This window comes from Hyperolius riggenbachi, chromosome 2 (assembly GCF_040937935.1).
Source record: "Hyperolius riggenbachi isolate aHypRig1 chromosome 2, aHypRig1.pri, whole genome shotgun sequence".
Classification (NCBI taxonomy): domain Eukaryota; kingdom Metazoa; phylum Chordata; class Amphibia; order Anura; family Hyperoliidae; genus Hyperolius; species Hyperolius riggenbachi.
In genome coordinates, this window is record NC_090647.1 from 223286880 (window position 1) to 223312694 (window position 25815).

The following is a 25815-nucleotide window of genomic DNA, read 5'->3' on the forward strand; positions in this document are numbered from 1 at the left end:
TCACTAGGGGGGTTTAGCCCTGCAGTCCTCAAGAGGTTAATCAGTTGCTCTCAGTTATAACTGAAAGGACAACTGATTTTCAAAGTAATGCCCATGTTTCCCAAAGGCCCAGTTCACACTATACATGTTTTAACTGAAACAAATGTCATAATGCACTGCTATGGAGAAGAAGAAAAAAAGCGCGTACCAACTGATTAAGTGTAAATGGGGCCTAAGCTTTCTCAACTTGGTGAGGTCACATCTCTATTGTTGTTAGATTTATACTTTCTCCACCCCTAGGCCAGCTTTCTTGTGGCTCCTCTTCCATTTTCAAGAGCAACCCTTCCATTCTATGTGTGTCAGACCTCTCTTCCATGTTTAACATTCATGTACAGCAGTCCCTCTCTTTAATATACTTTTCCTTGGGCGGCAGACCCCTTCTTCCACGTGTTGCTCCTCATTTGCAGCCTCATTTTGCATATGCAGCAGCCCCTCTTCCACCAGGAATCCCCGATTCTCAAAAGTCACAACTACTGCACTAACCCATAATAGCCACTGCCCACACTAAACTGCTGCGGACAGGTGTGCCTGGGTTCTTCAATCTTTACAACCTTCGGTTATTATACAGGATGAGTTTAAAATAATACTGGTCAAAATCCTTGTAATACTAAAGATGACAGTTACCAGGTTGTCATGGTGATCTCTCAGCTTCTGCGTCCATGCCTACCTACAACTGTGGATTAGTATTGTAGGTATCCAGCTACCCGCTCAGGAAAGCAGCTGCACAAGGCCCAGCTCTTTGTGGCCTTTCCAAAAATCCAGCCATGGTTAAATATATGTACTGTACATATGATCCGACTACTTGAACGCTTCTTAAATTCTGCCCCTCCATAAAAGTCCCAAACTATTTCTGTTGATAACAGAAAATGTATGTTACAAATGCACTTTACAGAAGAAGAAACTACTATACACAAGCCTCTAAAAATTGTGCAGTCGTCATGTCCCCCATATAATAAATAATATGGATGCCTTACAAGTCCTGCATTATATAGTATATATTGCAATACTTTATTATTTATAGAGCTAGAAATCCCCAGTTATTTGAGAATTGAAGAAAAATGAAATGGCAAGTTGTTGTAACAGAAGGTCTTTGACCTGGTATAACCTCTAATGGAGTTCAGAAACACATACTGGAGTATCATTGTTCTAAAATATGAAAGCATTGTGAGGAAATGGGACACACCATGGGCCTCATAGTTTTTGACCATTACATGACCATGCAAAACAAACATCAGCTGGCTATACCATTATGGACCTTTTCACACAATATAAAACAGTTGGTGGATAGGATGGGTTTCTCCAAACATAAACTTTCACATATATAGGAAACAGTTGAAGATGGCCCCTCACTCTCTATTGCAGTCTTCTAAAACAATGTGGTCCTCCTTCTCTGCAACCAAACTGGACCTCCGGCCTTTTGATACGTTCTCCTTGTCTTTATTGAAATTGAACCACTTTTCTTTTTAGTAGTACTAATGTTTATCTCTGGTCTTGGTTTGATTTTTTCCCAGAATTCCTCACTGCTGCATAACTGCAAGATAAATTTATATACTGTACATTATGTAAAGTGGTAACAGAAGATTTACTTTATACTTTGCTTTCGAATGTATAATTTGTTATTTTTAAAAAGATTTAAGATACATGCATGGATCCTTATCTGAAGCAGTTTGCATGTCATCACCTCATCTAGGTTAATTTCACATTATATCCGCATTTGATGAATGAACTAAAAATGAATGGGTTGAGGCAGTGAACTAAAAATGGATGGGTTGAGGACTGCAATGATTTTCTATGGGTCGTAAACCAATTCCATTTGAATCTGTTGCATTATATTGGTACAACTTTTCTGAACAGTGTATTCCATAGCTATTCATCTGCTGCATGGCATGCATCCACTCTGGAGTGCAGTGGGCCCTAGATAAATGCATCTGTACAATGCAGATACAGAACTGTTCCCGTTTCGGGTGAAACTAGCCTTGCTGCACAGCAGGGCATTACCAAGGTGCTAAATTATGGATTTTGGTCACAGTAAAGGTTTGGCTCCTCACTCTATTACATGGGCCCATATTCAATTCTTCTTTTCTCCTATGTTTTCTTCTTGGTGAAATTTTCACACCTTATCAATAAGATGCCTTCTAAGCCACTAGCAAGTAAGAAAATGCTCAGAATAATTATGACAATACTTTCTCACCTACTTTTTGATAATTTTTCAACTGCAGAGTGCTGAAAAGTTATATTAAACAGAAGATGAAAAATGATCTCCTAGGAGGAAACTTAGGAGAAAAAGTGAATTAAATAAGGGCTATAGACTTGGTTGTGGCACCCCTACGTTGGTACAAGGCCTATGTAAATTGATATTTAAAGGTGATTTTTTTAAGTGTGACCTCCCCTTACATTTATAGATATAACCATAAATAGTCACTGGGGGAACCTCAGAACATGTATAAAGGTATACAACCGCACTGGATTTGAAGAGAGCAGTGGAAGCCCATAACATATTTCACTCAACACAAAAAAATTGGAAATTCCCACTTGTAGAAAAAGACTTCCCACAAATCCTAAACACTTCCAGCACACTAATATGACAATGAAGGATAAACTGAAACGCACAGAGCCCTGGACTGAAGAGTTCAAGCAGCAATAGAAGATTGGAGGAGACTGGGGGACATTATATTCTGTACTTTATTTGAAAGCACAATGTTTTATCCATCAATTTCACAGGCAAGAACATGAACAGTGCTCCTCTTCAGTTATCCACAAGTAGAATATAAACACCAATCAATGGCATATACATGGCCTGACAAATAGAGTGCTATATCTGTGGTAACATTAAATACGTTAACTGTTTTTCCTTCATAGGTATATTTATGAAAATATGAGTGAAAATTGAAAAATGCTATTTTTTTTAGTACATATACATCCAAATACGCTAAGTTGAAATGTAAGCAAAATAAAATGACCAGCTATTTATTCAAGATTTATTATCATTTTTAAAAAGGTGTACTCACTATAATTTTATACAGCCATAAATAATCTAGGTAAATTGTTAAAACTTCATAAAGACAACATAACTAGCCCCCAAATGTTGTCTTTCTAGCAACCAACAAGTGTACCTATTATAGCATTGAGCTTCCTCACAAGAAAATAAACTATGGCTGCCTATGAAGAATTCTTCATAATGAAGTAGAAAATGTGCTTTCAGTTGATGTATTTTGTTTTTGTTTTTTACCCTCTTTTAATCTGAGAGGGGTGGGGCCTAATAATACGGGTTGTGTCAGGACGACATCCTCTCCAACTGTGCTGTACTTTACATTATTAGTGATAATGGTCACATGCTGGGTACCAAAATCAATACATTTGTCTGGGTATGTCCTGTACAAATGCCAAAAATTGAAGGAAGTTAATTTAATATGGTATGGCATGAAGCAGAAAATAAATTATGTTTAATAATTTTCCATTAAAATAGACATTTCCTTTAAAGGCAACCTAAACTGAAGATATGGATTTTTCACTTTAAAATAATAATACCAGTTGCTTGACTCTCCTGCTGACCCTGTGTCTCTAATACTTTTAGCCACAGCCCCTCAACAAGAATGCAGATCAGGTGCTCTGACTGGAGTCAGACTGGATTAGCTGCATGCTTGTTTCAGGTGTGTGATTCAGCCACTACTGCAGCTAAAGAGATCAGCAGGTCCGCCAGGCAACTGGTATTGTTTAAAAGGAAACAGCCATATCCCTCTAGTTAAAGGTTCCATTTAACTAGCTATGGGCAGCTGAACATTTACTCTGATTTGTTACAGTTAACAGTATTATTGATTTTTATACTGCCTTGGTCCCACAATAAGGAAGGCATTTCTATTCCGGGCCTTCCAGCCCCTCCCTATTCCCCATGCGATGTGTCCCCCTTCCCCCTCCCGGGACCATGGTAAGTTTTGCAGAATCACCAGTTACACCCATTTGCCACCATGAGCACCTGTACCCCTTGACACCGCCACGTGTAGTGACATCAGAACATGCAGTGGTGTCACATGGTACAGCCAGTCACGGTGGCAATTCAAAAAGATGGCGGACAGAGGAGGAGGCAAGGAGTAATGGCGGCGTGACATGTGAGCCTGCAACACTCACCACAGGCCGGTGGGTACACATAAACTTCGGGGAGACCAGTTGGGGGTCTTTCGATCACCAGGAAGTGGATTGCCATTACCACTGCACTCAATAAAGCACTTTCGAATCAAGATTTTTCCAGCTTGCCGGATCGGTCATATCAGTAGATTCAGCCAGAAATTGATTGCAGCTTTTGATCGGGTGGCCATGTTGCAGCATTGATCTCTGCAAGAGTCAAATCATTACAGAGTAATGAATAGGCTCCAGTAAAATTGAAACCAGATGGGTACCTGCAGGCATCTGCTTTAACCGTACTCAGTTTTTTATTTAGAGCTGTACTGATAAATCGGCTTCAGTAAATCTCATGTGAGCAAGTGCAAATGTAAATTTCAGAGCAATTGTATCTAAACCTAACATAATGAATTGTGAGATGGCCATGTGTGCAGCCAGCTGACCTCAGCCCCATCACTCATCTTAACCTCTTGACGACCAGCTAACGCCGATTGGCGTAAACTGGTCGCCTGCGGGTTACCATGGAAACGGCCGCTCGATCGAGCAGCCTTTCCATGTCAGTTCACGGAGGGTGTCTCCATGAACAACCGGAGAGCCGCCGATCGCGGCTCGCAGGCAAAATGTAAACAGGCGGGGAAGTAATCCCCGCTGTTTACATCATACGGCGCTGCTGCGCAGCAGCGCCGTAAGGCAGATCGGCGATCCCCGGCCTCTGATTGGCCGGGGATCGCCGGCATATGATAGGCTGAAGCCTATCCTTCAATGCGCAGGACCGAAATCCGTCCTGCGCAGCTCACAGGGGGAGGGAGAGGGAGGGAGAGGGACGGAGTGCCGAAAACGCTGCGGAGGGGGGCTTTGAAGAGCCCCCCCGCAAAGCGCAGCAAGCCGGCGGCGATCAGACCCCCCCAGCAGGACATCCCCCTAGTGGGGAAAAAAGGGGGTAGTCTGATCGCCAAAGCTCACTCCTGATCGGTGCTGCGGGCTGGAGAGCCCACGTAGCACCGATCAGTGCAGAAAGCCCTGGTCGGCAAGTGGTTAAGTCTTGGGAGCCTTCTGAAAGACGTAAGAGAGTAAAAAGAAACACTGGCTGCTTACTAGAACCTGATCTCTAGAAAATGCAAGCCTACTACACAACAGCTGCGTATTACTTACCTTCTGGAAGGTCTTGCATGTGTCTGACAGCTGCTTAATGTCTTGTGTATCAAGAAAGGACAGGATACAAATCTTGAGACTATCAGGTATCCGAACAATGAAATCAAATTGCCCTCTGCACAAATTCAATACATATTCCATTGTGGCCTTACCAAAGATCCGTTCTAATGGCTCTGTAAAGTTAAAAAGAAAAGTTCTTAATAATTTAAAGGGAAATTGAGCAATGCATTAATTGTGGCATACAAAGGAAAAACCCACAGCATTGTGGGAAATAATTCAGACTATTTTCAAAGTAAATAATACCCAGATAATGAGTTGTTATTTTAAAGTAAAACTTTCCTGAGCACTTCTTGAAAAATAAAAAACAGAACCAAAACAAAAACATTGTGTCACTCCTGTCAGATAATGTGTGGCAGTTTGGCATTTTGTTCCTGTGTTAGTATATCAGATAATGTTTGGTTTCCATAATGAAATGTAAGCCTCTGATGGTTTGTTATGTGTAACCCATGCTGTTAGTTGCTCTGCTCTAGTGTTGGATTGGGTAGTAACACTCGCAGAGAAATACATTTGTAAAGTCTGGGATGTAATAGATGCATATTTGTATATTTGGCATTGGTGATTTGGGTACCAGTGCAATGTTTAAGTGCTTTTATTTGCAATGTCAGTTTCATCGTTTACCTCCTAACCTATTGTCCATAACTAAAATAAAGATAAAAAAAATGTCACAACTCCTAACCCTAACCAAGCATCATTGGGATTCACAATTTCCTGACACCTAACTTTAACCTACTGACAGTAACTACTCCTCAACACTAAACTTTAATGTTTTAACCTTAACAACTAAAGCTAAACCCCATCCCCCTAATCTATGTCAAACGTTCGGACCACTATAGCAGGAGTACCACCAGTACTGGTATACTAGGCCTGATGAAAATTTCATGTGAATGGGTCTCAGCTAGCATTTTCTCTGCTTACCTCTACTCCCTACCAGCATAGTGTCATGTCTTAAACTTGCTACGCTTTTCACAGCTGAGCCTGTTTGAGCTACACTCTTGGCCCCAGCGGGACCTGTGCCCATCTCCCTTCCTCCCTATGATCAATTGGAAAAGAGCTGGCAGTGGTTAGTGACAGTGGAGTTTGAGGATTAATGACAGAGGTTACTGGCACAAGTGAGAATAAAATATTTAGTGGCATATTTACTTCCAATGAAATATTGCTCAGAGGTTGGAGTCCCACTCTGGTGGGCAGGGCCGGGCCGAGGCAGAGGCAGGAGAGGCTCCAGCCTCAGGGCGCAGTGTAGGAGGGGGGTGCACAATTCACTCAGCTGTCATTCCTAATTGTGTATGAAGCAGAAAGAAATAAGAAAAGGGGATACATGGCAGTGACTGCAAGCCAGATAACTAGAGATTAAGGTGTTGGGGAGGTTGTGGGCCCTGTGGCGCCTCTTAGCCTAATAGCAATCAGTGTGTGACGCCTGGGGTGGAGGGATGGAGGGGCGCACTTTGGTGTCTCAGCCTTGGGTGCTGGAGGACCTTGTCCCGGCTCTGCTGGTGGGACTCAAATCCCCTGTATTCCTGTATTCCAAGGTGCAATAGGACAAGTAGTAGTTAGAACGTAAAAGGGAGAGACATTCCAACACTTCCCCCTCAAATAAAAAACAAACAAATATTTCATAACACATACAACATTAACATTGCCAGGATGCCTTATAAACATTTTTCCTGACTTTTTTTTTCAAAACATCCCTGTATACAGAAAATGGGTCAATGCATGGGATTTATCCAGTAAACATGTGGCCAGTGTTCGCTTTGCAAATATATGTAAGTCAGTTTCAACAATTCTCATGTTGTCTTTGTACTGTACTCAGTTAAATACAGGCGTTACATCTGTATTTGATAATATTTCCAGTGGCTGCTCAACTGGTCATGTGACTCTCCTCAGAACTCCAGCTGTGGGCTAGTTTTCCTTCCAGCTGAGTCTTCTGTCAGGTTTGTTTTAAAAGATAACCGTTCAGCAAAGCTTTTAACACACAGGCTAGCACTTACCATTACTGTAAAATATTACAGGCAAGAAAGTCAGCATTGCCCAGGCATGCCTTTGCTTTGTGATTTGCGTAATGTGTTGCCTTATGGACCAATTGGATACAAAAGATAAAGTCAACAAGAAGACTCTCAGATATTTATACAAACAATATATGTCTGCTCTTAAAAGTTATGAGTAAATTCATCACTGTGCAGGGGGTTGTTATACTTGAGAAGTAGCCTGATTCATCAATGTTGTAATGTTCTGCTTTAATTGTTGCACTATGGTAACTGAAACATTGCAGGTCTGTGGCCAGTTAATACACCATGCTAAATCATTTCCTTTTCAAAGCCCTATTGAGAGCCTGAGATATTTGGCAAGGAAATTATTATTGTAACAATCAAACCTTGACAATGTGGTTGTGTATGCTAGATATGTCAACATTTTCCAAAATACAGGATGACGTTTTAAAATTCTACATAAAGACACAGTACGAAAAGAATTCTCTAAAATGGAAACTACCATAACATTTTCAATTTCTGAACCACATTACTTAATCTTTAAACTGCATTCGAGAGAAATAAAGCATGCCTCCATACCCCATACTCCAAGCATGCCTCCATAAAAAACAGTGTTACCAATCCAAGTATATATATGCTTTAGCCTGTATCCTGAAAGAGAAGTATTGACTGAAATAACTGTTGCTGTTTCCTACTCTATATGTTTCACTCTTCCTAATTCAGCCAGGTGAAAATTAACCATAGCATGCAGCTATGCCCAGACTCTCAGCTAACTAACCCCTAACTCTCTATTCTGATGAGTCATGTTATCTGTTCTCCTGTGTAGTCCTTTGCTTGTCTCCGTTTCACTACATAACAGCACTGAACACACAGAGCAGCTGTCATGTCTCTGCTCACAGAGTGCAGACAGCATGACACATCAGAAGGAAATGGTGAAGAGGGAGTTTGCAGTAGGCTGTATTACAGGGTGAGAAATAGGCACAGTACTTTTAGTAATTGCTCTTCTTATACTGTATATAGATAATATAGTAGTGTTTGCATATACTTGGATCCACCACAGGGTCCCTTTAAGCTATGTAAAGACAACAGATTTTCATTGTCTAAGACAACTGTTCATCTCAGGTGAAAACTTGCATCAGTGCAGGTCACCATTGGTGATATCACTAGTAATCTGTAGATGGCCCTCAGTCCTATAAGCATGCATTTTTATTAGACAATCATGTGACATATGAGCAACATCTGCCAGAAGATATTTCAGGATCAGAATCATTTATTTTGCCAAGCATGACTGGGCCATGCCCTGAATTGTTTTTGTCACAATACATATAGCTCATAAAGAAGAGATAGATAGATAGATAGATAGATAGATAGATAGCAGCGACAGCAGAGGCATCAATTTAACATTCCATTGCAATATACATCACAGTCCCCAGTGTGACACTGAGATGTCTGGCAGTTAGTCTTGTGGACTGGTTAGTTCAGTTGACTGATCAGCCGTAGCGCAGCCAGCTGCGCCGCTCGTTAGGGCTTACATTGATGGTTGTATGTGGAGGGAATTTAGGAGGTTGACCGCCGAGGGGAAGAGAGAGTTTCGGTGTCTTATGGTCTTTGTGGGGATGGCCCGTAGCCTCCGGCCTAATGGCAGTAGGCTGAACTAGCGGTGGCCTGGGTGTGAGGGATCATTGGTAATACTCAGTGCCCTTGATTTCAGTCTTTTGTTGTGTAGTAGCGCATGTGAGGGGATGGGACACCCAATGATCCTCTCCGCTGACCTGATGACTCTATGTGGTTTGTCCTTGTCACTGCTAGTGGTGCCAGCATACCAGACCAAGATGGAAGTGCAGAGGGTCGACTTAATGGTGGCGGAGTAGAAGCTGGTTAGAATTTCTTTAGTCATGCCGAACTTTCTCAGCTGGCAGAGGAAGAAGAGTATCTACTGGGCTTTCCGTTGGGTGGCAGTGATGTTGGGCTTCCAGCTGAGATCGCTGGAGATGGTAGTACCCAGGAGCCGGGCGCAGGGCACTCTGGCTACCTCAGTGCCATCAATATAAATTGGAGGTGGGGGCAGACTTCCTGAAGTCAACGATTAGTTCAACAGTTTTTGCAGTGTTAAGCATCAGCCTGTTCTTGCTCCAGTTGCAAATTCTCTCCACCTGCTGACGGTACTCCTGGACATTATCCTTGGTGACAAGGCCAATGATGGTGGTGTCGTCTGCGAACTTGATGACCTTGACAGAGTCTGCCTCATTTCTGGTGTTTTATTGGTATCTTACCCAGGCTTCTCATGCCTGAGCTTCTAACGAGCCTGTTTCCACTAGTGCTGAATTCGGCATAAATCTGCAGCGTTTATCCACATACAAGAGGGGCAGACAGGGGTCTAGTCCTGGAAAAAGAAGTGAGTGGACTCACCCTAAAAACAAATTGGGTGTGGTTAAGCATAGCGTGGGCGTGGTCATGGGTGGGGCCAAATATACATGGCCTTAGCAGTGGTATAAAAGGTCTGCCAGGGGAAGTTTGAGCTCTGTCGTAGAGTATCCCCAAAAAGTAGATGTAATCTGACAGCATTTCACCAAAAATACACAATCTGGCAGAGGTTCCACCAAAATACAGATAATATGGCAGTGGTTCCCCCAAAATAGACAATCTGGCAGCAGCAGTTCCCCAACATACACATAATCTGGAAGCAGTTCCCCCAAATACGTGAAACCTGGTAGTGGATTACCCAAAATACATGTAACACCCAAAATACATGTAATCTGGCAGTAGTGGTCCCCAACATACACAATCTGGCAGCAATTCCCCAAAATACACGTAATCTGGCATCAGCGGTTCCCCAAAAATACAGATCTGACAGCAGTTCTCCCAAAATAGGTACCCCCAGTATAGCTAGCCAGGTCTATATGTGTCCCTAGTATAAGTAGCCATGTGTATAGTTGTCCCCAGAATAGGTGGCCAGATGTAGAGATGTCACCAGAATAGGTAGCCAGGTGTATAGATGTCCTTAGAATAGGTGGTCAGGTGTAAAGATATTCCCAGAATAGGTGGCCAAGTGTATAGATGTCCCCAGAATAGGTAGCCAGGTCTATAGATGTCCCCAGTATAGCCAGGTGTCCCCAGTATATCTAACCGGGTGTTCAGGTGTCCCCAGTATAGCCAGGTGTACAGGTGTCCCCAGTATAGCCAGGTGTGTAGGTGTCCGCAGTGTATGTAGCGAGGTGTATAGGTGTCCCCAGTATATGTAGCCAGGTGTATATGTGCCCAGTATATGTAGCCAGGGGTATTTGTGCCCACTATATGTAGCCAGGTGTATAGTGGCCCCCAGTATATGTAGCCAGGTGTTTAGTGGCCCCCAGTATATGTAGCCAGGGGTATATGTGCCCACTATATGTAGCCAGGCGTATAGTGGCCCCCAGTATATGTAGCCAGGCATATAGTGGCCCCCAGTATATGTAGCCAGGTGTATAGTGGCCCCCAGTATATGTAGCATGGTGTTTAGTGGCCCCCAGTATATTTAGCCAGGTGTATAGTGGGCCCCAGTATATGTAAGCGCTTTGAGTCCTATGGGAGAAAAGCGCTATAGAAATGTTATTGTATTGTATTGTATTGTATTGTATGTAGCCAGGTGTATAGTGGCCCCCAGTATATGTAGCCAGGTGTTTAGTGCCCCCCAGCATATGTAGCCAGGTGTTTAGTGGCCCCCAGTATATGTAGCCAGGTGTATAGTGGCCCCCAGTATATGTAGCCAGGTGTATAGTGGCCCCCAGTATATGTAGCCAGGTGTTTAGTGCCCCCCAGTATATGTAGCCAGGTGTTTAGTGCCCCCCAGTATATGTAGCCAGGTGTTTAGTGGCCCCCAGTATATGTAGCCAGGTGTATAGTGGCCCCCAGTATATGTAGCCAGGTGTATAGTGGCCCCTCAGTATATGTAGCCAGGTGTATAGTGGCCCCCAGTATATGTAGCCAGGTGTATAGTGGCCCCCAGTATATGTAGCCAGGTGTATAGTGGCCCTCAGTATATGTAGCCAGGTGTATAGTGGCCCCCAGTATATGTAGCCAGGTGTTTAGTGGCCCCCAGTATATGTAGCCAGCAGCCAGGTATATAGTGGCCCCCAGTATATGTAGCCAGGTATATAGTGGCCCCAAGTATATGTAGCCAGTTCTCTCCCCCCCCCCCCCCCCCCCCCGGCTGGAGGGGAGCAGCGCAGCAGAGAGGAGCATTGCGCGCAGCGTGGGGAAGGGCGGACGTTTCCCCCCCCCCTCCCCATCCCTCACCTTGGCGCTCCTCTCCCTGGCTCTCCCCTCCATAAAGATGCGGCGGCGGTGACTGGCAGCGGCATCGGTGGGCGGTACTTACCTCCTCCAGTGTTCCGGGTGGACGCTGTGCGTGCCGCTGCTCTGGTCTTCACTAGACCAGAGTAGCTGCACGCACAGAGGCCACCTGGAACACTGGAGGAGGTAAGTCCCGCCCACCGATGCCGCTGCCAGTCACCGCCGCCAGCCGCCGCCGCATCTTTATGGAGGGGAGAGCCAGGGAGAGGAGCGCCAAGGTGAGGGATGGGGAGGGGGGGGGAAGGTCCGCCCTTCCTCACGCTGCGCGCAATGCTCCTCTCTGCTGCGCTGCTCCCCTCCAGGGTGCTAGGGGGGACGGCGTCCACTGTCCAAAAAAAGTAAGTGGACGTCGTCCCCCCGCGTTCACGCAGGACTCGACCCCTGGGGGCAGGTAAATACTGCCCATCACTTGAATGGCCAGCTGTCCAGATCGCACTTTGGTGCAAATCTGGACATCATGTTGCAGATCTCTGCAGCGTGCAGCCGAATCACAATAGCCGTGCCAGCAGAACAGGAACCGGGCCCGATTTGGGAACGCCTATGGTTCCCACTGGAAATAAGCCCTAAGGGCAAAAAAGGGATCAGTTATTTCCCTAGCTGATAACATGCGATGGTCCACATCAGCATAGTGCTGTAAGAACTTCAGCTTCTACCCTCTCACTGCTTCCCTTAGGGCTCGTTCACACTACAAGAGCTTTTCTAAGCGCTTTGTGATTTTAAAAGCTCTTGCTAATGTTATCCCATGTGTGTGTTCTCACTGGAGGGATGTGATTTTGTAAAAATCCCCCATAGCATTGCATTAGCAAGAGCTTTCAAAATCTCTAGCGCTTAAAAAGCTCTTGTAGTGTGAATCAGCCCTTAGTTAGCAAATAATCCGAAGACATAACAACAAAAGTTGTTTAGGTGATACCTTTGATGACTAAGGGCCAGTTCACACTTGTATCCATGGGATACATTTTTAAAGCTCTGCAGAAATGCAGGAAGCGGATCCAATGTTAATAATAGGACACGCTTCCACTTGTGCAGAAACACGGATCGCACACGGATCCGTGTTGCACGGAAATAAAACATAATGGAGAGTCCAGATTTTACACTATTTCCCGGACTGGACAGAAAAATGTGTCCAATGCAAGCCTATGAGAACGGACACTATCCGTTCTCACTAGGCTAGTCACCTGTTTTCGCCGCATCCACGCCGCCGCCATGATGAAATACTAACGTGTCTTGCTGCCCATCGCTGCTGCTCAGTCTGTTCTGAACAGCCTAGTGGTCGGGGATTCACCATTGAGCTGCAGCAGACCAATGGGAATCCTCAGCAACAAGTATAATTCTCATTGGTTCATGTTGGACCAATGAGAATTCTCCCTGTTACTAGGGAGACTTGGCCTGTCGCAGCCGTTGGAGAGCCATGCTTCTGCTGGCCCCTGGGCTGCTGAAGGGACTGAGCACGGGACAAGCGGCAGTGGGCAGACAGGTGAGCAGCGATGCGTACGGGCTGATGTAGCGACCATGCGGATACGGAACAGACTCAGAACAGGTGTATTTGCGCAAAGCGGATGCAGAATGGACGGGTTCTGTTTTCGTTCTGCATTTGCACAAGTGTGGACCGAGCCTAACTGTACAAGATTTCTCTGCAAGTTTTCAAAACTTTAAGTTTATTCTTTAGGCATGTTTCAGAACTGGATCAGAGGTATGGCTCCAAAGGTATGGAAAATTTGCAGAGAAATCTTGTACAGTTAGGAATTAAAGGTATCACCTAAACAACCTGTGTTGTTATGTCTTCAGATTCTCTCCTCAACAAATACTGGACCACACACAATTAGCAAATAATAAGCAAGTTTAGGTAAGTCCAGGCAAGTGAGCATGTTGGTTACAGTGAAAAATGATTTGCAAATTGTGCTTTGTGTTTACTGTCTTATGTATGTAAATAGTGTTAGGCTTTTCACACAATATACGGTATAAACTGGCTTCTAAACATGTGGTATGGGAACCCCAGGGGGTACTTCTGTTGGACTCAGGAGGCACTATGTGTTTGTTAGAGTGGGTCACACATATGGTTACCGCATTGTTTTTTCCAATGCTGTTTTTTTTTTTTTTTACGGAGTGAATGGAAGCAGTTTATTTACTGGCAGTGTGCACATTCTTTATGTTTACCATAGGTGGAGCGATTGTCGTGTTTGCGCGCCTTCAATCACTGAATCCGCCATCCTTTCCAGATGCTGCATACAGCATCTGAGACCCCAAAAGCTGGGACGCAAACAAACGAAACGCCATGTAACGACAGTAAATGACACACTTGTCGACAAGTCCTTTCTGAACTTCCGGCGGTGGAAAAGACGTGAACTGCCCGCTGCCGGAGGATGCCCATGTGAATCAGGCTTTACACTCAAAGCATTATAGTACATTTTCAGATAAAGAAAAAAAATTATATATAAAAAAAACTAAACAAGTATTTTAATTAAGGGTATAAATGAATGTTCAAAAAGCGTTTATGCACAAATATGAAGTACTCCTAACACATTTACATGTGTCAAAGGGTGCTTGGGATGGTTACTCAAAATAGGGGGTACTCAGCAAACACCATTGTGGATAAAGGGGTACAAGCAGAGCCGGATTAAGGCTAAATGGGGCCCGAAGCAAAGTAACTGATTTGGGCCCCCCCCCCCCCCCCCATCATGTCGTAATAGAACCAGAAGATGCAGCTGCACAGCAACATGCCGCACACACTGGGGCAGCCGAGCTACTGGTTGCTATGGGCAACAGCCTGCTTTCCTCTGTGGGTGCACAATGCAGGGAATAGCAGCGGCAAAATGCAGAGTGAGAGATGAATGCCTGGGACATTTGCACTCAGGGGCTGGGGCACCCCTGTGAAGAGGGCACCAGATATCACAGCAGCAGCACTTTCCCCCTGCATCTCCAGCCTGGCAATAGCAGAAAGCTCTGGACACCGCCAAACCGGAAGCCGTTCTCCAGACAAAATTACATAACCACCCCCACCACCGAACAACCGATTTCATCCCAAACTAGACAGCCACCATGCAGCCTCCATCACAGTGAATACGATAGTCCAGCAGAGAAGGCAGCCGCAGCGGGGGAGAATGACAGCACCAGATGACTCACATTCACCTATTGCGATCCAAGCAATAGAGGTCCCGTCATCCGGAGCCCATCTGTCTCCTCTAGAGTGCTGCCGCTCTGTTACTACTACTATTACTACTTTCTACTTCCTGTCTGATCTGAGAATCAGGAAGTTCAGAGCGGCTGCACTGTAGAAGAGACAGATGGGTTTCAGATGATGGGATCTCTATCGCTTGGATCATGGATAGGTGAGTGAGCGTTTGCCATCTGCTGCTATCATTCTTGCTGCAGCTGTGGTTCTCTGTGGGAAGGGAGGGAGGAGTGGGCAGCGGCAGAGTGCACAGTAGCAGGAGGGGGACCTAGGAGGAGAGCCTGGCTCTGAAGACAATCAGCAGCGCACGGCATCATTTGACAAGACAAATAACATTTACAGTGGGTTGCAAAAGTATTCGGCCCCCTTGAAGTTTTCCACATTTTGTCATATTACAGCCACAAACATGAATCAATTTTATTCGAATTCCACATGAAAGACCAACACAAAGTGGTGTACACATGAGAAGTGGAACGAAAATCATACATGATTCCAAACATTTTTTTACAAATAAATAACTGCAAAGTGGTGTGTGCATAATTATTCGGCCCCCTTTGATCTGAGTGCAGTCAGTTGCCTATAGACATTGCCTGATGAGTGCTAATGACTAAATAGAGTGCACCTGTGTGTAATCTAATGTCAGTACAAATGCAGCTGCTCTGTGAGGGCCTCAGAGGTTGTCTAAGAGAATATTGGGAGCAACAACACAGTGAAGTCCAAAGAACACACAAGACAGGTCAGGGATCAAGTTATTGAGAAATTTAAAGCAGGCTTAGGCTACAAAAAGATTTCCAAAGCCTTGAACATCCCACGGAACACTGTTCAAGCGATCATTCAGAAATGGAAAGAGTATGGCACAACTGTACACCTACCAAGACAAGGCCATCCACCTAAACTCACAGGCCGAACAAGGAGAACGCTAATCAGAAATGCAGTCAAGAGGTCCATGGTGACTCTGGACGAGTTGCAGAGATCTACAGCTCAGGTGGGAGACTCTGTCCATAGGAAAACTATTAGTCATGCACTGTACAAAGTTAGCCTTTATGGAAGAGTGGCAAGAAGAAAGGCATTGTTAACAGAAAGCATAAGAAGTCCCGTTTGCAGTTTTCCACAAGCCATGTGGTGGACACAGCAACCATGTGGAAGAAGGTGCTCTGGTCAGATGAGACCAAAATGGAACTTTTTGGCCAAAATGCAAAACGCTATGTGTGGCAGAAAACTAACACTGCACATCACTCTGAACACACCATTCCCCACTGTCAAATATGGTGGTGGCAGCATCATGCTCGGTGGGTGCATCTCTTCAGCAGGGACAGGAAAGCTGGACAGAGTTGATGGGAAGATGGATGGAGCCAAATACAGGGCAAACTTGGAAGAAAACCTCTTGGAGACTGCAAAATACTTGAGACTGGGGCGGAGGTTCACCTTCCAGCAAAACAATGACCCTAAACATAAAGTCAGGGCAACAATGGAATGGTTTAAAACAAAACATATCTATGTGTTAGAATGGCCCAGTCAAAGCCCAGATCTAAATCCAATTGAGAATCTGTGGCAAGATCTGAAAACTGCTGTTCACAAACGCTGTCCATCTAATCTGACTGAGCTGGATCTGTTTTGCAAAGAAGAATGGGCAAGGATTTCAGTCTCTAGATGTGCAAAGCTGGTAGAGACATACCCTAAAAGACTGGCAGCTGTAATTGCAGCAAAAGGTGGTTCTACAAAGTATTGACTCAGGGGGCCGAATAATTACGCACACCCCACTTTGCAGTTATTTATTTCGTAAAAAATGTTTGGAATGATGTATGATTTTCGATCCACTTCTCACATGTACACCACTTTGTATTGGTCTTTCACGTGGAATTCCAATAAAATTGATGCATGTTTGTGGCAGTAATGTGACAAGATGTGGAAAACTTCAAGGGGGCCGAATACTTTTGCAACCCACTGTATATCGCGCTTTTCTCCTGGCGGACTCAAAGCGCCAGAGCTACAGCCACTAGGACGCACCCTATAGGCAGTAACAGTGTTAGAAAGACTTGCCTAAGGTCTCCTACTGAATAGGTGCTTACTGAACAGGCAGAGCCGAGATTCGAACCCTGGTCTCCTGTGTCAGAGGCAGAGCCCTTAAAGGGACTCCGAGCAGTGCCTGTACGTATGCCTTTAAGCATACCCACAACTAATTAATTACATCCTCACACCTACCAGTATGATGTTTGTAATTAAATCCCCCTGGGTTCCTTATTTTTCATTGCATTGTGCTGAATCGAGCTGCCGACTTTGGAGAAAAGTCGTCCTGTGTAATACAATGTAACTATGGAAAGATGCATATCATTTTGAAGCTCTCTTTCTCCTCTTTCCAATGATAGATAAACTGCCGTGGCTGCGATTTCGATCGCGAAAGTAGCGAAAACTAAAAGGCATAGGGCGGTGGTTTATATATCATTGGAAAGAGGTGAAAGAGAGCTTTAAAATGATATGCATCTTTCTATAGTTACTGCACTGCTCAGAGTCCCTTTAACCATTATACCATCCAGCCACCGCTGACAGGATGGTGAGGGCTGGTTTATGTGCTGATGGGGCCCCTTTGACTCTGAATGGGGCCCCAAGCGACTGCTTTTGTTGCCTGGTCGGTAATCTGGCCCTGGGTACAAGCTGTAATAATGCTGAGAAACAACACTATAGAAAATTAAAGTAAAAACATACATTCTGATGAACATATATTGACAGGCAGAGCAATTCCAATTGAGATTTGATTGGCATTTCTTTTGAGCATTGACCAGGAATGTCAGTTGTTTGTGCAAGTGATGCCAGCAGGAGCTTGAGAGTATGGGTAGCAGTATTATGTGAGCAGTGAGTGCACTGCTTTGTGCTGCATCAGGCAGTACAACAGCACTACTATTATTATTATAACAATAATAATCCAGACGGCGCTAAAGATTCTTAAATATAATGTATTCACTTAAAAATTGGTAACTAGTAGAAATCAGTTTAATTCACACATGGTTGGATTCAAATATTATACACTGCAGTGTAGCTAACACACTCTGAATCATTCATACAAACACGCACCAATTACATCACCCCTCCTACTGCAGTAGGGAAAAAATGGCCATCTGAAGCCTCATATCCTACCAATATATTATTATTTTATCATCTTGCAAACTTTTTGGCCATTTTTTTCCTACTGCAGTAGGAGGGGTGATGTAATTGGTGTGTGTTTGTATGAATGATTCAGAATGTGTTAGCTACACTGCAGTGTATAATATTTTAATCCAACCATATGTGAATTCAACTGATTTCTACTAGTTACCAATTTTTAAGTGAATAAATTAGATTTAAGAATCTTTAGCGCTGTCTGGATTATTACTGTAACACTTGTTTTATCTTTTGGGGGCTTTTGGGATACCCTCAATCCAGACTCAGCTGCTGATTTGTCAGTTGGAGCAACACTGTTTGTTTTTGTACTACTATTATTATATCAGACAAATCCTGCCTAATGTGATGCAAGACCAGGAAGAATGATTAGCATCAGATAGCTATCGTTTAAAGATAGCTATCGTTTACTTGATCTATCACATATCTATAAGTGTATGGCCACGCTAAAGGTACGTACATATGCTATATTAAATTGAGTGTGTCTACAGATGTCCCCTGAGCTCATTTAAAAATCCAGAATGCTGAACCATTCAATGACAGCATCCCTGAGTGCACTGTTCCCCTCCTTGCTCATCCTGCCATTGTGCACTGTGCTGTCATCTCTCCTCCCATAGCAGAGCATAGCCATAGTAGAGTGATGTGTCTGTACAGCACTTGTCCCTCAAACTCCTGCCTTACGCATCAATTCCCAATCTGTTAAGGTGGCACTTGATGTGTATATATGCACTTTAATCCCTCTAAAGTGGTCTTAGCCAGGTAGTTCCTTTTCCAGTCTTAATTAAAAATTATAATTCTAGCAAAAAAGTGGGGAAAAAAATAAATCAATATATTGCAAAGTGAGAAATTAAAAAATAGAAGAGAGATCAATAAATGATTGACATTCACCATGTAACTTGTTCATATTGTTTGATTCACAATTAGCCTGTATGTTATCATCTTTACTATTGGCAGACAGCACCAATTGTCATTATTTCTAACCACACCCACTAACAATGCGATGGGCTATAAGGTTAGTTTTTTTTTATAGATATGCATATGCACACAGGGAGATATTTGCTTATTACGCTCTGCTCGGGACTCTGCATAGGGAAGGAGGGAGGGAGGCACTAGGGGATCATCAGGCGCCTGTAAATACTTGCCTACAGTGCCTTATGGTATATCCGACCCTGGGTATCAGCTACTGATTGGGTTGAAGTTCAATCCTTAGTTACAGTTCCTCTTTAAATCCCAAGCATTGGATGAATACAGACAGTATGGGCCATATTCTATTCCTGAACTCGCCAGCGCTAAGCACTGGCGAGTTCTTAACTTAGGCGATGGGGGCATCGCCTAATCTAATTAAACTTTAGACCCCCCCAGGCGGAAAAGAACTCGCTTGGGCGATATAATCGCCCAGCGAGTTCTTAACACGGAATCCAATTACCCTTATCATGTCTCCGGGAAGCAATGCTTCCCGGCAGACATGAGCGTTAGCTTAGACCTGCAAAAAGCAGGTCTAAACTAGCTAACGCACGTCGTCGCCGCAGCATCTGGGGGTCTCCTTTAATAAGGAGACCCCCAGAGCTCCCCGTCGGGTCGCCGCTCAGTTTAGAAGCCCCCGCGCAGCTCTGCCGGGCTCCCCTGTCATACGTACCGCCGCCGATCACCCGACGCCTCTCGCCGCAAAATCCGTCACGTAATTACAGTGTATCTAACACTGTAATTACTGTGCGCACAGAAGGAGCCCGGGCAAAGCATCTTTGAATCTGCAGCCGGGCTCCCCATTGGTCTTCTTTCTGAACCAATAAAATGGCTCACACAGCGGACCAATGGGGAGCCCAGGCTGCAGATTCAAAGATGCTTTGCCCGGGCTCCTTCTGTGCGCACAGTAATTACAGTGTTAGATACACTGTAATTACGTGACGGATTTTGCGGCGAGAGGCGTCGGGTGATCGGCGGCGGTACGTATGACAGGGGAGCCCGGCAGAGCTGCGCGGGGGCTTCTAAACTGAGTGGCGACACGACGGGGAGCTCTGGGGGTCTCCTTATTAAAGGAGACCCCCAGATGCTGCGGCGGAAGATGTCGGCGATGTTCGGCGGGCGAGTGCGCATGTGTGGGGAGTGAGGCCGTGGTGCTGATGGACAGCACCACAGCGTAAACCTCACTCCCCATCGCTCGGTAAAAGGGAGCATCGCTCAGGCTTTCGCCTGAGTAATGCTCCCTAACGATCAGCCATCGCGCGAAGGATATGGGCAATAGGATTTGACGGTAATCCTCGCGCGATGGCAAGGTGATAAGTAGCTCGCATCTGCAAGCTACTTATCACCTTGAATAGGATATGGCCCTAAGTGTCTATTGGTATCTTCATTCACAGAACTAATGATGTTCACAACATGCAGACAAAATAAAATTGCTTTACCCTTTATCCACATAATCATATCCACTACTGAGACTTACTGTGCATCATGGTCTCCTGAAGAAATTCATTGTGTGTTTTCTGTACTTCCCTTGGCAATATTTTTCTGTGCTCGGCTCTTACAGAAATCTTCCATGATCTAAAGATAACCTTCAGGACAGTTGAACAATGGTTAATGCCAATAGTAGCACTAATATATATTATGATGATGACACTTCTCCATGGTAAAATCTGAGGCATAACAATTATTTTTATACGCATTATTATTAATTTACATTGTAACTGTCCATGCATCTGTTTATGTAACAGTATTTTAGCACATTATACAAAACATACTGTAATGTAAAACTATATAATGAACAAACAACTGTGGGCAAACATATAAAACATGTCTTTCTCCTTCTCCTCCTGTGTCCTTAAAGGGAACCTTAACTGAGAGGGATATGGATTTTTCCTTTTAAACAATACCAGTTGCCTGGCAGCCCTGCTGATCTCTTTGGCTCTAGTAGTATCTGGATCACACACCTGAAACAAGCATGCAGCTAATCCAGTCTGATTTCATTCAGAGCACCTGATCTGCATGCTTGTTCACGGGCTGTAGCTAAAAAGTATTAGATACAGGATCAGCAGGAGAGTCAGACAACTGGTATTATTTTAAAAGGAAAAATCCATATCCTTCGTTTATGTTCCCTTTAACCACTTTACTCCTACGCGTACGAATTTCTCCGTCCCTTTTTCCATCCTTTCACCCCCAGGGACGGAGAAATCCGTACTTTCCACGCTCCCGCCGCTGCCCGCGCTCCCGCTCGCACTCCCGCTCGTAAACACGCCGCCGGCCGCTCACCCGGAGATCAATGAATGGGAAAATCCATTCCCGTTCGTTGATCTAAGCCCCACAATGATCCGCTGCTTCTCCGCTAAGCAGCGCGATCATTGTGAAAAAGAAAAACTTTCTAAGCCTCCAAAAAGTTACTGTTGCCATCTTGTGGCCAAATAGTAAAACTACACCCTAAAGCATTTTTTTACATACAAATAAATTAGTTTTACACTAAAAGTTAACTCCTTACCTCCCACACTCCCCAATTTTTTTTTTGTAATTAAAAAAAAAAATTACAATTAAAAAAATACACAAATAGTTACCTTAGGGACTGAACTTTTTAAATATTTATGTCAAGAGGGTATAACACTGTTACTTTATAAACTATGGGCTTGTAATTAGGGATCGACGCAAAACTGAAAAAAATGCACCTTTATTTCCAATTAAAATATTGGCGCCAAACATTGTGATATGGACATGATTTAAACGGTTTTATAACCGGGAGAAATGGGCAAATACATTTCATGGGTTTTTATTACAGTAGCATGCATTATTTGAAAACGATAAAGGCTGAAAACTGAAAAATAATAATTTTTTTCCCACATTTTTTTCCTATTTTCCCATTAAAGCACATTTAGAATTAAATAATTCTTGGCATAATGTCCCACCTAAAGAAAGCCTAATTGGTGGCGGAAAAAACAAGATATAGTTCATTTCATTGCGATAAGTAATAATAAAGTTATAGACGAATGAATGGAAGGAGCGCTGAAAGGTGAAAATTGCTCTGGTGGTCAAGGGGTAAAACCCCTCAGTTGGGAAGTGGTTAAGCGATGTGAGCTGTAGCAAATTGTGGGTGTGGTCAATATGTGGCTATACTTATATTGCATATAATATATATTGCATATGTTGGCGCTTCATAAAAAACAATAATAATATTGCATGTTTAAACTTTTTACATTTTAGCAGCCCCCTCCAATGCGTAGCCTTCATCATTCAGTCCTCCTGCCTTACATTTGCATGTCCCCTTTATGTTCCATGTGGGCTTCATTCACATGTCCCATTTATGTCCATCCCTCTCATGTTTCCCCATCCATGTGTAGCACGTTTCATATGCCCTCATATTTGTATATACTGCCTCTCATTAGCCAGCCCCTTACATAACATTATTTGCAGCGTTTAGGAGGAAGGCATGTTGACTACTGCATAATTCCCGCACAGTATTGGTTTTTCTTTACTCTGCCAAGCAAAGCTATACTGCACTCCAATTCCTATCATCCTGTCCACTTTAATTCTGTTCAGTTGTTGAAATAATCTGCAATCTATAAACTGTCACATAATGGCTGAAAGGTAAAGTCAAGCTTGCAGTGGTTGTATGTGTTGTAATATGATGCAAGGACAGCTTAGGAGAATTTATAGAAGCGAGAGGCTGCATAAGGAAGGGATGCACTAAAATGGAGCATGACAGATTTTAAAGGGAACCAGAGATGAACGTTTCACACAAAATAAACATATCAGTCGATAACTTGTAAAGAATAAATGCTCTACCTGATAATTTCGCCGCTCTGGTGTGCCTTTTTTCGTGTTTTTTTTATCCATTATTGCTCCAGGCAAAATCAAATATGGCCGCCAGCTCATATCCCTTCTCCTTCCGGGTTATGAGTTGTTCTGGATGTGCTGTCTAGGCTATATGAGACTATGCTGCTATCTAGGCTAAATGCAGCCTTTCATCTATGTGCTTTCATTTTGGCATGATGTGCAGCTGCCTGTAGGAACTGTCTCTCATAGGAATCAAACTGCAGTCATCATCAGTATCTAGTGCACACAGAGCACACAGGGATCATATTGCAGCCACACTTGTCTGTTTCAGAGATTCTCTCTCAGCAGCAGCAGCCCCTCCCATGTCATCACAGCTCTCAGTATGCAAAGAAGGAAATCTGAGCCCGGAGGTGGCAGGCTTGGGCTAGAAAAGACTCCACAGAGGAGTGACTCAGCTATAATGATTCCAGGTCAAACCTAGACTGAGCCAGTCGGGGATTCTTATCACAGCTGCTAATAGACTAATTAAGCAGATAACAATGAAACTAAAAGCAGGGTAGGTGTTTACTGTCATGTTCCCACTGATAAATGTAATAAAATACATGAGGGTGCTTCGTCTCTGGTTCTCTTTAAGAGTTTGAGTCAAGTGACCGCGCTGATCTCCTGAGAACAACTGATAAATGGAAGCGTTTGCACATGACTGTTTTATATTTATGTAAGAAATAGGGTATTCTAATAATCCTTTAGCTGTGCAACTTCCTATCGCATACACATTTTTTTAAATGCATTGCAGAAATAAGAAATATCAGAGACATTTCTGTACACTTCACAGTATATGCTCTTCATAATTGCAAAGAACTGGAATTTTAATTTCCCGGCAGTTCTAGAAAGCTATAGCTGACTGTGAAATCTCTGTACACACAAGTATTTATTTAAACACATTGAAAACACATTTAAATCTCAACTGTTTACATTGCATTTAATGTTTGACAGTCAGCCACCCATTCATTTTAAAACAATCAAGAGGAACAAATTCCAAATAGAGCACAAAAAAGTCAGGCTGCAATGCACAAACACAACACAAACAAAACTCTGTTCTGAATACATTTAAACACAGGTAAAAACTAACAGGTAAAAATCAAACTCTATTGTAGGGCAGCGGAACGCTTCTTGAGGAATAAAGCTTCTGTGTCTAGGCTGCTATCCCCGCCTCCACTGAGGGTGCTTCACACTCCATCAAAGTACATGCAACCAGCACAAGGAATTAAATAAATTCTCTTAATCCTCAGTGCAAAGCATCCAAGAAAAATGTGCCCCCATAGATGGGGAAAATAGTAAAGTATAGCTCAGTATAAAGAATGGTAGTTGTAATGACTGACTGCTGGAGAAGCCACGGTCTCGGATATTAGAATATATCCATGAACCACATGCGTTCTGATATCCGTTTTTCATTGAATTTGTCCGTTTTAAATAAGTTTGAGGCTAGGTTCACAGTAGGATGTTGCGTTGTAAAATTGCAAAGCAACATTACAATGCAGCGCCACAAAAAAAGTGGTAACGCACATTAACGTTGCGTTACCGACCGTTGAATAAAGTAGGTACGGTAAAGCATACAGGCAATGAAAATTGTGCTTTCCTGTTCCTGGTAACGTGTGCGTTTAGAGGTAATGCAATGCAGCATAGCAACAGAGCGTGTCTACAGCTATACAGCTCGCTTTGCATCTGTTCAGCCCAGCTTGGCTCACCTATGTCACCCAAGGGATCTGGTCCTAATCCCCAATGGGCGACATCAGTCAAAGGTACCCTAACCAGATGACACTCATTATGCAGATGTGCTTTGAGCTACCTGGTTAAAGGTGTCCATTGACTTTGAAACACCTGTGTAAAGATGATAAAACAGCATTGTATGTTGATGATAAATGCTGGTGAAGGGTCCTCCCCCTGTTTAGAGATGATTTTTACAGCCGAAGAGAATTTATGAAAAACTTTTGAGTTGAGGCAGTAGGAGAATACATTCGGGCTAAGGTTAAGTTGTACATACCAAGAAATTAGGTTAAATTACCTCATTTTTTGTGATGACAAGATGGTGAAAATCCTTGCTAGGAGCAGGAGCCTGGCACTGTACCTCATATAATGTGTCTTGCAGGAGAGATGCCATAAGGATATGTTCCTGTGTGCGCTTCTCTGCAAGTCTTTACAGGCTGTATGTATTTTAAAGTTTGCTGTATGTCTTCCAAGATCTCTATTAAACTCCCTCCTCTAGGCTGTCTGGCAAATTTAACTTGATTGGAGAGCATCATATTATTGGTTTCTGCCTACTGAGTTCAAGTACTAATCTTTTATTCACCAAGCAATGCTGACTTTGTTTACAGAGTAACCTGCTCAGTTTCTGGCAGGGAGACAATAGTGTGGAGATCCACACGTCTGAAAGAAAACCTCAAGACCTATTAAGCCTTACAGTGTAACAGCTTTCAGGCTTACTGTAAATGGCCAAGTCACAAAGAATAACAAGTTGCTTACTAGCACATTATCTTAATTGTATTTATGGTTTATGTGACTGATTCCTGGCAGGTCTAGTTTTACCATACAAGATCAAGTTTGCAGAGTTTAGACTAGAACAAACATTTTCACACTTAAAGTGGAGCTCCCGAAAAAAATATGTAAACATTTCTATATATAACAATATCCATATGAATACATCAAGAATGGTGTTACCCATCACCAAGCTCACTTTGCTTTATCTGAGGCCCCATCATTCAGTAATATTGCATTCCAGTAGTTCTGGAGGAGTGTTTAGCTTTCAGGAACAACACAGGGATGATTTGCATATTCAGCAGTGATGCATTGTGGGAGACCTCATCTGCTCACTCCAATCTGAATAATCACAAATATGGTACCTTCTATTTTAAGAAGGCAAAATTCTATTTTACCTATCATTTTTAGTAAGAGGGATTTAGCCTCTTATACACTCCTCGCCAAGGAGGAAGGCTAAATTACTGCTGGCCTTCCTGATAATAGCTGCAAGATTCACATTTATGAAAATCTATTTTACCTTGAAGTGAT

At 43.4% G+C, this 25815-nt stretch overlaps 1 protein-coding gene across 1 annotated transcript; it reads right to left on the reverse strand.

Moving 5' to 3' along the window:
* LOC137546156 (F-box only protein 36-like) lies at positions 1 to 24910 on the reverse strand. The gene is made up of 4 exons (XM_068268231.1): positions 24815 to 24910; positions 20441 to 20549; positions 5308 to 5480; positions 1 to 1570 (listed from the first exon to the last, which is right to left on the reverse strand). The coding sequence occupies exons 1-4, from the start codon at positions 24908 to 24910 to the stop codon at positions 1406 to 1408; spliced, it is 543 nt and encodes a 180-aa protein (XP_068124332.1). The 3' UTR covers positions 1 to 1405.
* Between the last annotated feature and the right edge of the window lie 905 nt (positions 24911 to 25815).

Bases quoted from the DNA above. Each gene is read 5' to 3' on its own strand.
- LOC137546156 (XM_068268231.1), bottom strand. From the start codon at position 24,910: ATGGCATCTCTCCTGCAAGACACATTATATGAGGTACAGTGCCAGGCT. The intron at 20,550-24,814 runs GTAATTTAACCT...ACTGTCCTGAAG, and splicing joins TTGTCATCACAAAAAATGAG to GTTATCTTTAGATCATGGAA. The intron at 5,481-20,440 runs GTAAGTCTCAGT...TTAACTTTACAG, and splicing joins TCAGGAGACCATGATGCACA to AGCCATTAGAACGGATCTTT.